Source organism: Nothobranchius furzeri, chromosome 9 (assembly GCF_043380555.1).
Source record: "Nothobranchius furzeri strain GRZ-AD chromosome 9, NfurGRZ-RIMD1, whole genome shotgun sequence".
Lineage (NCBI taxonomy): Eukaryota > Metazoa > Chordata > Actinopteri > Cyprinodontiformes > Nothobranchiidae > Nothobranchius > Nothobranchius furzeri.
The window spans coordinates 33276867-33292407 of NC_091749.1; the positions used below are offsets into that span (position 1 = coordinate 33276867).

The 15541-nt window shown below is 41.6% G+C and overlaps 1 protein-coding gene across 1 annotated transcript in view; it reads right to left on the reverse strand.

Moving 5' to 3' along the window:
- Window positions 1-298: 298 nt before the first annotated feature.
- The window catches only part of spata17 (spermatogenesis associated 17), an 84496-nt gene continuing 69253 nt past the window's right edge, over window positions 299-15541 (reverse strand). The window contains 1 exon segment of the mRNA XM_054731875.2: window positions 299-405. Coding sequence (XP_054587850.2) covers window positions 402-405 — 4 coding nt within the window. The 3' untranslated portion in view covers window positions 299-401.

Genomic DNA, 15541 nt, shown 5'->3' on the forward strand with positions numbered 1-15541 from the left:
ACTCGCAGGGTTCCTTTAGATGGTCTCTCAGTCTAAGCTGAATTACTGACATAAATGGATTCTGTACCATATTCTCATTTTTCATGGGTTACCTGCAACATGACATGTACACAAGCATGAGCATCTAAACACGCTCACTGTCTCTTCCAATCAGTCCCAATTCATAAAACATAAATATTAATTTGGCTGTAAAACATTTTTTTTCTTTATCAGGAACACATAATGAAAAATGATCACCGTGACAAGTAGCCTTTGAACTTTGGACAATATATCCACAGCTACTGTGAGAACCACAACATAATGAACACTTCCTTTATTGGTACTTCTCTTGATTTTCTCGGGGAGTTAGAAGGTAAGTCAGCGCACCTCTTCGGCCCTGATCAAAGGTGCTGAGGGCGGCTTCATCTACTGAGAGAAGAGGAAAGGGAGGGGAAGAAAGGCACGCAAGACAAACATAAAAAAGGACAATTAATTACTTTTAGCAATGAGCTTTGCCACAAATAAATGTGTAAAAGAATGAACTTGACTTAAGGGAAGCAGACCAATAAGAAGCTCAAAGTGTGGCATCGTCTCATCTTTATAAATATGTTTCTTTCTTTGGCTGCACACCAACATTCGTGCAACAGCAAGGGTTCAGTTGGACCTATCAAATGCAAAGTGATGTGATGATTTTCAGAAGATTTATTTAGAAACTTGGGGAGAAAATCAAATATCTATTTTAAGTCCCCGTGAACATGGCTGCCACTGATCGTTCTCGTGTTTTATAAATGAGGATGAGGGTGTGCTTTTATCCTTTATAATTCACAAATACACTAACACAGTGCAATTACCGTGTGTGTGCGTGTGTGTGTGTGCGTGTGTGTGTGTGTGTGTGGGGGGGGGGGGTGTTATAGAGCGGTGAATTGCTCTTTTCATGAGTGACTCTGACAGGTTTCTCATCAGGCCCTGAAGCCTTGACTCCGTTAGACACCATGAACAACACTGTCTTCAAACAGCACACACACACACTAATGCATGCTTTATTGGGTGAAGGTGGATTTTCTGTAAACTTCAGTTTACTGGAGCAGCACTTGGTACCACACACGTGCACGTGTTTGTGCGTCTGCTCCGGCTGCTGGAACCAAGTGGGGCTCTTAATCATGGCTGTAACGGCCAACATTACCGGCAGCAACAGCGGGCTAATGATGAATGCCCGACCCACTGTGAAAAACCTGACCTCCTTTTCTGCTGCGATGCACAAAAAGCTCTTGTTCTTTCAGCGATGGACACAAAAACACCAGCGGTAAAGTGCACGCACAGGTAAAAGCCAGCTTCGTTGCATCCATCTTAGCAAAATCACAACTACTGAGTCAAAGAAACAGAAAAAAATGCACCCACCGTCAAACCCCCACTTTGCTCTTGCTTGTGTGATCTTGTCGTTGGCCTAGTTGTTAGGGGAATGCAACGTGCAGATATGACTGTGTGTGCTTTGACCTGTTCTTCAACTTCCCCACTCAACCAATTACTTGGATCATAAAGACAGCTGCACAACAGCAAGACAGAACTCTAAAAAATGATCTCAACGTTTCAAGAAGCCAGCAGGAGAAATCCTGATGGATGAGGAAAACGAGACAAATAAGTGGCGTAACATATAAGGTAAATGGACCAGAATAAGATGATAATAATAGGGAAGAAAAACATCAAAACGAGAGAGAGAGAGAGAGAGAGAGACAAGAGACAGATGTTTAAAAAAACAAGGAAGAATTTGTAACAAAGGTGGTGAATAGTTCTAAATGAAAATAAAGTTTCAATGAAGGACAAACTAATGTCAGGGACTGGGGCGGTTCGAGGTTCTTGCTCTGCGGCTACCACATGTGATCCCGCCTGTCACTCACACTCCATCGCCATGACAATCATCATAATGTCGACGCCTGGAGGTGGGGACGAGCCTGTCCTTGTAACAAACAGAAGCCTTCCTCGATCTGACACTAACAACTCCTGAGAAAATCTCCCACAGACACACACACACACACGCACACACTTATATCAAAAATAAAAGCGCAGAAAAATCAGAGCCTGTTCCGTTTAGATTTACTTTGAAAGCTTTATTTATCAGCAACAATGATGTGATGTGAGATGTTACTGTCACCGATTTTAGACCCGTTGCATGTGCTGTCAAACACACTCATGCTGCAAAATGCAGCATGGGGCTGCCTGCTTGTGTAGACAGCAGTGTGTGTGTAGATGTATACAAATCTGTAAAGTACAATAATACATATTCACAGATGATAGACAGTTGAAACAGGAACAGAGAGAGGCATTGTGAACATGTGTGTGTGTGTGTGTGTGTGTGTGTGTGTGTGTGCGTGCATGTGTTAGCCACAGGGAAGAGAGCAGGGACTTGTCAAACCGAGGGAGATATGGCAAACTGGATGGTGATGCCAGCCTTGTGTGACAGCTCATTCACATACGTGGACACATGCTGTAGCTCACACCCCCCAACCTGCCCTGGTCCCACGCTCCAGAGCTGTGAAAGCTGGGATGTGGAAGGAAAATGAGACTGGTGGAACCTCCCTTTAACTGGAGGCTGACTGGTGTGTGTGTGTGTGTGTGTGTGTGTGTGTGTGTGTGTGTGTGTGTGTGCGTTTGTGGTGGAGTGGGGTTCAAAGTGTCACATCAATTTGTGGCTGTGCTGCTTCTGAAAGAGGCTAACCCCACTGCCACTTAAGTTTAGCCTGTCAGTGAACAGCACACTGCCAGACAGGACACATACATGCAGCAGTAAACACACACACACACACACACACACACACACACACACACACACACACACACACACACACACACACACACACACACACACACACACACACACACACACACACACACACACACTGCAATATGCAGACCTATGTGCTTTAGATTAGATGTGGTAATTATTTTACATAATTGAGACGTGAAACGTCTACATGCAGAATTCTATCTGACTACATAAAATCTAAGCGGAATCAGTTGTTTAACTGAAGTAAAAAACAAATGCAAAAGGACGAGATTGCATTCTTTTTTGTCCAAAACTAACTTAGAAGTCAGCTGATCAATTCCAAAGAAGTTTTAATGCATTTGCCTGAAATGCTATTTTTTAGATATCTGAGCCTTGAGTGGGACCAGTCAGCTGATGTTGAGTTGGTTGTTAGACACCCCCAGGGGTGACCTGGCCAGGGCCCCGGCCCACTTTAACCACTCGTCTCCATTAACAAGCTCCCAGATATTATTACGCTCCCCTGGGACCAGACGTGCTCTAACCAACCATTTACCCTCTCCCTCTCTTTTCTACTTCTCTCACACACATCCGCCTCTCTCTGCCACCATGTTACTCTATGAAAAAAGACAGCAGAGAGAAAAATATGAGATTGATTTATTTGCTTCGGTGTTCTTTGCAATAGAGTCCTTGCTCACTCTTTCTTCGGCCTTCTCTCTCCCTCTCTCTCTTTCTTCGCAAATTGAAACCAATTAGCGGGCAGAGCACTTGTAGTGGGGAATGTAGGGCAAGCGAGGAGTAATAAAAAAGTATTGACTTTTCTGTGACTGTATGCTGCGTGAAAGGGGTGCTGCGGCCTTGTCCGACATGAAAGGAGCTCCATTAATTTCACTTATTTCACCCAGGCCCCTGTCAGAAGGCCCTAATGCATCCCAGACACACTTCTCACATGCAGGCACTCAGACGGAGCAACACTGCTCCTGCCTGGTTACCAAATTAGTTTATATTATAAATCAGCCTGAAGAAGAGTAAGGAGTGCAGGGAAATAAAGGGGTACATTTTAATTTTTGAGATTGAAAGCACAACATTTCATTCATTCATTGGTGATTCTTGTCTCTATTCTCCAATTTCTTTTTTATTAAAAGTCTAAGAAAAAACACGAGAACTAACCACAATCCTGCTCAAAAGGAAAACGTAAACAGCCACATTTATGGACAATATTTAGTGCATTGCTTACATTTTTTAATCAGTAATATTCAGTGACCTCAGCATATCAGCGACATTATAAAAAAGCCTTCAAATGAAGTATTTACAAATTGGAACCTGCAGGGTTTTTTCTGACTGTGCATTTGAAAAAAAAATGTCGGACAGCATTCACAGTAAGACATGTTTAAATTCAAACACAGGAAAGATGCAACGATTTATGCAATATGCTGGATAAATGTTGCTTTATAAAAGATGATATTAGCATTCTGTCATTTAGCTCACTCTTCTGAAGGGCTGTTGTTGATTAAAGTAGTTAAAAAAGCAGAATAACTTTTGTTTGCTTCATGTGCTTCTTATACACAATTCATCATTAGGTAAATTCTATTTATTGGAATTTTTAACGGCACTGAATCTATGTGAGTGTCTAACCTTGTGTTTGCATGTAAATGCAGGCATATGAGTGTGTGTATGATAGAGGCCGACAGCTCCGATGAGTCTCCGTGTGTGTATGTGTGTGCTGAGAAAGAGCGAAGAGTGAGAGGCTATCTGGAGACAGAAACTAATCAGTGTGTGTGAGATAAGAAAGCAGCCTTTATGGTGTATGGTAATCAGCCCCCCCCCCGACCTGCCACCGCCATGCATAATCACCACGACTTATTCACATGATTGATGAAATATGCGTCTGTGAAATCTGAGCCACGTTTGTTATCATCCTGTTTTCTCCTCTCTCGTTCCTTTTCTCTCAATCTTTTTTGTCTAATTCAACCTCTCTGCCCTGTTCCGTGTTATCCCTGCGCTGCAGTGGCCTAAGATGTTTGGAAGCATGTACAAACAAGAAATTACACACACAGCATGGGGTTTTTTCTGCACACATGCATGCATTCAACACCACACACACACACGCATGCACACACTCCAGAAATAATATGATCCACTGAAGCTGCAAAAACGTGTTGTCATCGTTAAACATGAAAACAGACTACAAGGATCATTTGGATGATACGTACGATAGTCATCACAAGATAAAGATATGATGTGGCAAATAAAGATTAGACAAAAGTTGCACAGTGGAGTTTTGTGAAGTTTTGCATTTACTAAAAAATGCCCAGATGCTAAGTTTTGTTCTTGTAAAGACTTTCATTCAGCACAAGTTAGTGCACATTAAAATGCATTTTACTTTTCAGTTACACTGTCAAAAAAAGTTAGAATAAAGATGGTTTCTGAAGATTCAACAATAAAAAAAAAGACATCTCGAGTCATAAAATATAGAAGAATTCCACACAGGAGACAGAATGATAAAATGGTTTCAAACGGACTTGGATCTGGGCTGAGAGTAGGTGTGAGGGGTACAAGGAGAAGGTGGGGGCCGAGACTGAGAGTAAGATTAAGACTGCGGCTGGGGCTGGTGAATTAGGGCCCGCAGCCTCGGGGTGCTATTACACATCCATAATGAGAAACGGAGAAGAGGGAGGCTTGTCTTTGCACTTCGACACACCTCAGATTAAATATGCACAATTCCCATGCAAAACGGGCTGTGAACAGCCAGCGCCGGCACTGCTGTCTAATCCCCCGCGCTGGAGTTGTTTCAGCCAGGGTTAACAGGCTCATCAGTCAACACAGCCGGCTTTGAACAGGACATCAAGGCCATTTGCAGGTTTAAGTGTTTGTGATCGCTTCCCCTTCGCCATACTGCACAACACCAACGACTCACACACACACACCCCTGTGCTGGCCTCTGGACATACGAGCCTGTAATAAGACACATTCAGGCATATGCATACATGAACCATCGCAGAGATAAAAGTGTGACTTTCAAACACATCAAGTGCAAAACCAAGGATAGAAAACACAAATGCACACTGAACAAATAAAACGTGCATGTAGCGGCACCTGCTTTCACATGTATAGCAGGTAACACCAAGACACAAACACCCTGATTAAAAACTGCATCTTTAATTTGCATTTAAAAGATGTTTTAGGCAAGTTTTTGATGGCAAAATATCTTATGTGTGCCTTCAAAATGTATCCTGTCTGCAGCATCCTTGGTGTCCGTCTACAACACAGCTTTAACACAAACTATTTGCATTTCACAGCCGGGTTTGACTTCTATCACCAACACACTGCTGTATGAGAGGGCTGTCATGTTTCTCAAGTATGTGTGCGCCGTATTGTGAACTCAGCTATTTGATGGGTGTATGGGGGAAAAAGTTGCGAGTGGGTATTGCAGATGAAGAAAACGGAACTAGTGTGCAAATAAACAAGGTAGCAAAGCAAAGACAGAGTGATGACAGGAGAAAGAGATGGAAAGTGATTATACCACACTACATGCAGCATGCTTCAGTGGAGCATATCTGCACAGGGACAGACCGTCCAATAAAGTACAGACATTCCTATTCGTCTTGTCTTCTTGCATCCATGTACGTGTGGAGAAGAAACCGCATCGACTGAAAACTAGTCATTCAGTTAGATTTTTACCGTATCTTACTATTACTTTGATGAAATACTACTACTCTCTACCCCGTTAAGAGTTGTGTTTTTGTCTAACATCAGTCAAAACTATATCTACACGTCAATAACTTATTTTTCAACTGAATCACGATCTCCCTTCTGCTGATTCAGCACTTTACAAGGTGGAGGGATTTGAGGAGCCACATGATCCGGTGGGTTGTGTCGTCAGCCACTGGTAGGGGTTACCATTGCAAACTGACCTCAGGGAAAGGGTCAGACTAAAAGTGATCCAAAGACACTGAAAGAGGAACACCAGAACAGGTAGGATACCTCACCTGGAACAGGGAGAAAGGAACACCGTTCTGGTAAAAGAATGAAAGACTAATGATAAACCTGGTCAACCTGCACGTACTGTATACAGCACTTTTCTGAGTGAGAGGACTCCAAAGCACTTTACACTACAATCATTCATTCATATTCACACACACACACACACACACACACACACACACACACACACACACACACACACACACACACACACACACACACACACACACACACACACACACACACACACACACACACACACACACACACTTGAGCTTTGGCTCCCTGAGATCAAAGTCAGGTGCATAGGAAGCTGGGCTTGCTCACCCTGAGCATCATAGCCTGGTGCTGGACATTCACTCCTCTGTATCAAAAGGAGTCAGTTGAGGTGGTTTGGGCATCTGACTGGTCACCTTCCTCTGGAGGTTTTCCAGGCATGTTCCACTGGGAGGAGACTCCAGGATGAGACCAAAATCTGCTGGAGGGCTTATATATTCACTTTGGCCTTGGAATGGTTTGGGATCCCCCAGGAGGAGTTGGAGAATGTCACTGGGGAGAGAGATGATGGGCCTCCCCTCCTGGACCTGTTATCTCCACAACCTCACCTTGAATAAGCAGAAGAAAACGGATGGAGGAGTGGAATCATAATCTCTGGGTCTCATCGACTGTTAGAAGCTTGCTCATTGGGGTGTAATGTAAAAAGGGGATTTAACAGAGTTTAAGATGTGTGCTGTTAACCAAACACACACAGACTAACAGCCACGGTGCTGATCTGCCAATAACCAAGCCTTTGGACCACACCTTCACGGCTGCAAACAGTTATAAGACAATCAGGCTGAGCCAGAAACATAAGTCATTATTATTACTATAATTTTATTTTATTTTTTTACTTGGGCATGAGGATCAAAGGCAGTGCAAATACCTTTTAAAACTACTTTCTAAATATTATGGATGTGTTATAAATGACCAGCCATTTAGATCTTTTTTAGAGATCTGCGTAGAGATGAGCAGAAGTTGGACTTTCTTTTTAAACTCCAAACTACATGCTGAGTCCTGTGTGTAACGTCCAACAATGGTCAGTTCAGGGTTTCCCTTACATAGCCGTAGCCGTGGCGGCCCGCCACGGCTGAAATCCCACCGCCACGCCTACAAGATCCCAAGTTTTTTTTTTTTTGCACCGTTTCCCGAAGAACAAGCGGGAACTACTATGTTGTCGCTTGTGATCACAGCTGGTAGGCAGCAAGGAGGAGCAGGCAGGGCAAGGTGAAGTTACAGCATAAGTTACTGAGTTTAAAATTAGAAAGGTAGCAGTGGATATAATGCTTTTTGGTTCACATGTTTCAATAGCATTAAGATAAACGAGAGTTGCCGATCTTGACAGGGTTTCCTCCAGTGCTTATTAGGTCAGATTTTCCTCCCCCCACCAGGCTAAGCATCACTTATTCATGTAAAATGTATTTATTTTTTCATGTCTGACTTTAACCGCATCTAATACTGTATTACGGCGTGAGCGCAACAGCGACAACTTAAGATCGATGTGTGAGCAGCCTGAGAGGTCGGGTGTTTTCATCTGAACCCTTAAAACCTCCAGCAGGCTATGCTGCACTATTGACGTTTTAGCACGCGGCGCTAACAACTTAGCAACGTGACATGTCTCAGAGAAAGCGTAAAAACACGTTGGACGCTTCTTCTGAAGCGGGAAAATAACACTTCTTCTTAAGCAGAGCACGACATTGCCTCGGCTCGTTCACGGCCGAGCCGGACTGAGCTCGATAACATTGACCCAGCACAGCCGCTGGGTCATTGGAGCTGCCCCGTGACTGCCTGATGGAAAACCAGCGGGTTTCATCAGACTCGTAAAGTTTCTTGTTTTTGCTGGGGATCCCCTGTATTTTACCGCTCCCTCCTGCAGTCTTCCCCTATTAAAATTTAAAATGCTTCTGTAAATCCCGTTTATCAATTGGAAAAACTCTGCCCCTGCCAGCTGCAGTAAATGTAGTCTCCAAATAATAAATAAGAGGTGCATTTATCTGTGTATCTCCTTTGATCCACATTAGTGATATTCTCAGCAGCATTTATTAGATGCATCTAACCTGTTCTATTTTTCTCTGAAATGAGATCAAATTAGTGCTTCTATGGGTTGTCTCCACTCTGCACTAGAAATTTTTACTTTATTTAGAGATGTGTCATAATTCCCCCACCCCCACCCCCCCACCCCACCCCACCCCCATCGCCACAGCTGGAAAAATTCCTAGGGGAAACACTGCAGTTTTCACCTACAGATTGACCCACATGTCATCGGTCATCTGCAGACATAAATTCCATTCTCTAGTGTGTATTTTACATCCTAGCTTCCTACAAACCCAGAAGGATACTGCAGCCTTGTTGACATTTCAGGAGGACCAGGATGTCAGGCTGTGTTGCTAAACAGAGCCTTCTTTTGATAACACCGCAGGATTGCTCACTCTGAATAAAGTGACTATTTTCAGCTCATATGAGTTAATTAATCGTGAAATGAATGAACAAATGTTATATGAATAATAATAATGTCTTGATTAATCTGTGCTTAAATTACTGAAGTTTGAAATGAAGGTTATTATTACATTGAAAGATTTATATATGATGATCAGTAATGTTGGATATGACAAGTGAATCATCATCTACACTCAGACACAAGGTTCATTAGAGATAAATTAAAGTTAAGTTCAACGTCATGACACATAGATTTTTTCATAGCCGCAAATCAGAGCATCCTGTATCTGAAAGAAGGCATGATGTTCTGAGTAGGGCCCGACCGATATGCTTTTTTTGGGACCGATACCAATATAAAACTTTTAACAAAGGCTGATAGCCGATATAATGGCCGATAAATCTCCCTCACAAAAAAGAAATAAATACAAATGTTCTTAAGATTAAACCCTTCATTCTCTGCCTTTATGCTAAGTTATTTCTCTGTTACACACCAAAGAACTGTCTCAATAACTCACTAGGTTTTCCAAGTAATGCAAATAAGATTTATTTTGCAATCTCAAAAATAACAGAACACACAAACTCAGTCAGTATGAATCTAACATTCAAGTTTTTTGTTTTCTGAGTCTGTGGCGTTTTACACTTTTGTGTTTTGATCCTTTCCAAAGCCGACAGTATTAGGAAAATAAAAATAAGATACGTTAAATGACTAGTATGTGGCAATGTATAAGCCTTATGTAAAATATAAGGCTGAAAATATACAATAGATTTCTTCTATTGTAGAGAGGAATGTTTATTTTCTCGTATTACCGCCCCCCCTCCTCTCCCAGCTAGGGAGAGGAGGGGGGACTCCCTGCACAGCGTTTCATTGCTTTGTTGCCAACCCCTCCTCGCCCGTCCTCAGCTGCGACAACGGTCGTGTGCTGCCGAAGCGCCGCGAAACGGGGACTGCCTTCATTCGTCGCCCTTGTTATCCTATTCTATAGGCCACATGGGCCGCCGAAGCGCAGCGCGCCGGTGCTCCAGCCCGCGCCCTGCAGAGATCGTTTCGGCGTCTGCACTAATTTTTTCGTGAGCCTTGGGTGAACCGCGTGAATTTGAAAAGACTGCTGAAGAAGAGCGGAGGAAATTGTCTGAGAATATTCCAGAATGTCTTCCAGAAAAAGGCCAATGTTACTCACTAACTGCCCTGCATGACTAAAGGGGAAGCAGCATGAGCTCTGCATAGAGCGTAATGCTGCGGCGGTTTTATTTTATTTTTTCAGGTTAACTTTTCAATACGAGGCCACGAGGCACACAATAAACATAGGAAGCATGTTGAGGGGAAACATACTTTTGTCATTGCTTATTTTACCGTTCAACTTACCACTGACACAACAAATATGCTTAAAACTGAAGATTTACCTCCTGCTTCCTCATCACCGTCCTCTCTGCTTGACCGAATTGCTTCTGCTGCCCCGCTGCATGTGCTGTGACGGTGGCTCCACCCCCCGCGGAATGGAGCCACACAACATGAGTTCATAAAGCTGGCGCCATCTGCTGGATAGGTAGCGCAATATCGGCCATATCGGCCGTCTTTTTGGCCGATAGCCGATAGTGTTAATGACCCCTATATCGGCCAATAATATTGGCCGGCCGATATATCGGTCGGGCCCTGGTTCTGAGGTTTGCTTGTTAACACCCCTTAACATGGCACGTCCCGGTTGGCCAAGAAATAATAATATGATAATATTAAAACAGAGCTCACTTGATGGTGAATCGGTTCTAGAGAAAGCTACAGACAGGCCATCCGGAGCGAACCCTCTTTAACCCAGGGCATTTTTGACAAGCTGTCAAAAACCCTGCTACACGCTGAAGCTGACACAGCAAACGGTTCCTACAGAACAAAGCTGATACTGTCATGACTCCCAATCCTTCACCCTCCTCTTCATGCAGCACACCTGGTCTCATCATCAAGCCCCAGCCAAGCCCTGTTTCCCTGACTACCACAATCAGCTTCATCCAATTCACCTGCTTCTGACTCCTCAGCTCATCACTCACACCTGTTTCCCCTGCTACAAAAGAACCAGCCATCCAGTCATTCAGTGCCAGATTATTGAAGACTTTGTGCCAGTAAATTCTCCAGCAATTCACCCTGCCTGATCTCCGCCTCCAGACCTCGTTTTTCTCCTGACCCCTGCCTGAACTCTGCCTGCCTCCACGACCTTCGCCTGTCCTCAACCTCGCCTTTTGCCTGTTCCCCGTATCTGCATGTCTGATCTGGTTTTGACTCTCGCCTCCTCTCCGACTCTGTCTCCAGCCTCGCCCGACTCTGGTAACTCTGCTTCAAATAAAGACTTTTTTAAATATATTGTTATTGTGTTTGGCGTCTTCACAGGTCTTCCTAGTTCAGTTCATGACAGATACAGTTCCAACTCCCTAAGAGTCCTTCTAAACGCAAATGATTTCATCTATCTGTCATGATCCGGGGCCAGCCAGCCAGCCAGCCAGCTCTATACACTTAAAACTAGCAGCATAGCTGACATTTTAACACTAGTCAGAAGGCAGGAACCGCCCCCTCCTCCTTCGCTGCTCTCTCATTGGCTGAGAGTTTTCAATCATCTTCTGCCTAAAAGGAAATGTGCACCCACACATTTGGTACATCAATTCAACCTGCTTGGTCCCAGGAGTTTTGTATTAACTTGATATTGTGTTCTGCGTTTCCATGGCAACGTGCTTAGCAACAACATTTAACAACATTTTAGACACAACTGTATCAACATACTTTAATATAGAAATGTTATTCAAAGTTTAAAAGAGTCATGTGACATTGTACATTGTTTTGTTAATGCAGACTCCTGTCATCTGTTACCATGGCAACACAAGGAACTGCAAATCACTTTAACCAACTCTCATAGGAATGACTATAAAAAGCAGAATATTGAGCCATTAACAGACTCCTGTTTTTGATCTTTTTGAACTGTTTGTACTTAAAACTAGAAATAAGTTCAATTTGATTGACTGTCAGAAGGTGGGAAAGTGCCCCGCTCCCTCCCAGCTCCCTGATTGGTTGAGAGAGGTCAATCATCTTCTGGCTGAATGGAATTACACACCCACGCATGTGAGACATCAAATCGATCGGCTAGGCCTAAGGAATCCATCCATCTACATATAAATCCATACATTCTTCTATCCATCCATCCATCCATGCATCCATCCATCCATCCATCCATCCATCCATCCATCCAATAAACCATCTAACATCCATCCAACAATCCATCCATTATTTCATTCATCCAACAATTCATCCATTCCATATCACATCTGAACATATCTATCAGTTTCAGATATCAGCAAATATTTCTAAATTCACAGTTCAGCCAATTGTAAAAATGTACTCGTTAAACTATTCTCATTCAAATGCCAGCTGCTTAACATTTCAAATTTCAAGTTTTTAATAAATGTTCAAAGATTAAACTTTTCTGCTGTTTAGCATTTTTTATCCATTCTTCACCTAAATTCATGAGCTTTATTACACTTGTTGGTGATTTTTGCTTCTAAATCTTTGAATTCATTCAGCTCATTTTGACAGTTTAGCTTAGTTTCAGCTTCACTTCCGCTATTCAGCAGCTTCAGCAATCCGTTTCTGAATTCGGCTAATGCTACTCATTTCACAGTTCATTTAAATATAAAAATTAAACTGTTAAACTAGTCCTACTCAAACAACAAGTGTTTAGACATTTTTGCTGTCCAGATTTTTAAATAATGTTCAGATTTCAGTTTTCTGCTGTTTAGGATTGTTTTCTCCATTCTTTACTTTTTGTGCATTATTTACATTTTGGTGCTTTTTGCTTCTAAATCTTTCAAAACATTCAGCTCATTTTGACAGTTTAGCTTAGTTTCAGCTTCAGCAATTAGTTTCTGAATTCAGCATGTGATGCTAATTTCACAGTTCAGCTAAATGTAAAAATTAAACTGTTAAACTAGTCCTACTGAAATAACAGGTGTTTAGACATTTTAGCTGTCCAAATTTTTAAACGGTGTTCATAGAGCTTTCTGTTATTTAGGATTAGTTTTCTTAATTCTTCACTTACTTTTTGTGCTTTTTTTGCTTCTTGGTGCTTTTTGCTTTCACATCTTCCACTACATTCAGCTCATTTGACAGTTTAGCTTAGTTTCAGCTTACTTTAGATATTCAACAACTTCAGCAATCAGTTACCAAATTTAGCAAAAACTGCTAAGTTCACAGTTTAATCTTTACATGATTAAACTGTTAAACTGGGCAAACTGAAATAACAGAGGTTTAGACATTTTAGCTGTCCAGATTTTTATTTAATGTTCACAGATTTAAGTCTTTTTTTTTTTTTTTTTTTGCTATTTAGCATTATTTTTCTCTACTCTTCACTTACTTTTTGTGCTTTATTTGCTTGTTGGTGCTTTTTGCTTTTACATTTTTCAAGACATTCAGCTCATTTTGACAGTTTTGCTTAATTTCAGCTTCAGTTCAGCTGTTCAGCAGCTTCAGCTTACAGTATCAGCTATCCAGCATTCAAACAGCATTTGTGCAATAAATGCAATTTTTCTAGTTTATTAAAAAATTCAGGAGCAAAGATGACAAACCAACAACCACAGGAGACAGGGCCAGGGTATAAATACACAGAGGGAAGTGATCAAGGAACAGGGAACTAGTGTGTTGAATGGTGATTACTGGATGTGAGAGAGCTGCGACTAATTATCAGAGCGGTGAGGCAAAACCCAGAAAACAGGAGGCAACTAACAGGATAAAACAGAATAGCACTGAATACATATGGATGATATCATTTATATAAACCTACAAAGGGTGAACTAAAAGAATGGAAGAACTGGTAAGGCAGACTAACAGAAACAGGGGAAATGATGGCAGAATGATAATTCTAGTCAGGGAGGTGACACAAGGAAAAACTAGTGGACTCGTGGAAGGGAAATAAATGGGAGGAGCTGGGGAGACGAGGACACAGGACAAGACAAGAAAAGCAAGCCTTGGGGGAAGATTCTTGTTTATGTTTTAGTCGTTTGTTAGCTGTCTAGCTACACATAGCTACGTGCTACGTTCACAGGGCAAGTTTCTACTTCACAAGTTGCACCAACTAAACTAAAATATATCAAAAACTTTACCTCAGATATGTCATATTTTGACATTTTGAGAGAGAGAGAAGTAGCTGAAGAGTTTGATGTTCAAATAGTGTATGGTGTGTAAAAGTCTGGTCATTAAACGACTGAAAACGATAGTGATATTTTCCAACATTATATTTTGATAACGGCCGATATTAATGGTAGACTGATAATATTGAAAATCCCTAGAAACTATTATACTTTCTTTTTATTTATAGGGTTTTCTTAAGATATTTACCAATTTTTTGAGACTTGTTGTTAAACAATGTAAAATGATTATGTTAATAATATGTTTTTGAGATTTTATGAATAAATATATATTTATATACATGCGTACAACCCCTAACTATTATTTGGTTTAAAATGCAAAACATCATTCATTACAGTAACATAATTAGCCTGAGGTGACCCTAGATATCCTGTTCAACCAAGGCCTGAATCACACCAAAATGTGACTGCTAATTTTTAATTGAGAATGTCTATTTAGTATCATATTATGTGAACTTCTGCCTTATTGTTACTCTGTGTGAATGTGCACAATGCAACTGTAATGGAGGCAGTGTTGGAGTAATTAATAAATTCAGGGGAAGTGTGGAAGAGGGATTTTACGTAAATGGAGGGGCAGCTGAGTTTTTACTCATGTTGTAAAATGATTATGGAGAATCCTAATTTCTCAGTGCAGTAACATGGACCTTAACATGATCAAGCTGAACACATGTTTTGGCTTAACATTAGAGAAATTATTCACTTTGTGGAAATACTACTATACTATTGGTACTATACTATTGGTTATACTTCTAATGGAGATACAACACAGCTAAAGCAACTGAGGGAATGAAGGTTGTGTGTTTAAATGTGGATAACGCTTCATGCTGAATTCATCTGTATGCATGTGAACATGTCTCTGTGCATATGTTCAGAAAATAAGGGATGCAAAAGCAGATGCATTTTTAGTATGAATATAGGTTGGTTCTCATCAGATTTTAATTTTTGAAAATTGTGATGGATGTCAGTCTAATGTGAGGAGAAGGAAAAGCTGGGAGCACAGAGATACACAGACGTGACCACTCACTGCAGAGCACTTGATTAGCACGTACCCCCTAATTAGATATCTTCTATGGTTACAGGCACAACCACTGGTGACATGCCTAATAACAACCACAATATTAGCATAAACAGAGGGGGCTTCCCCATATCTGGATTTTAAATGAGTTGAAATCT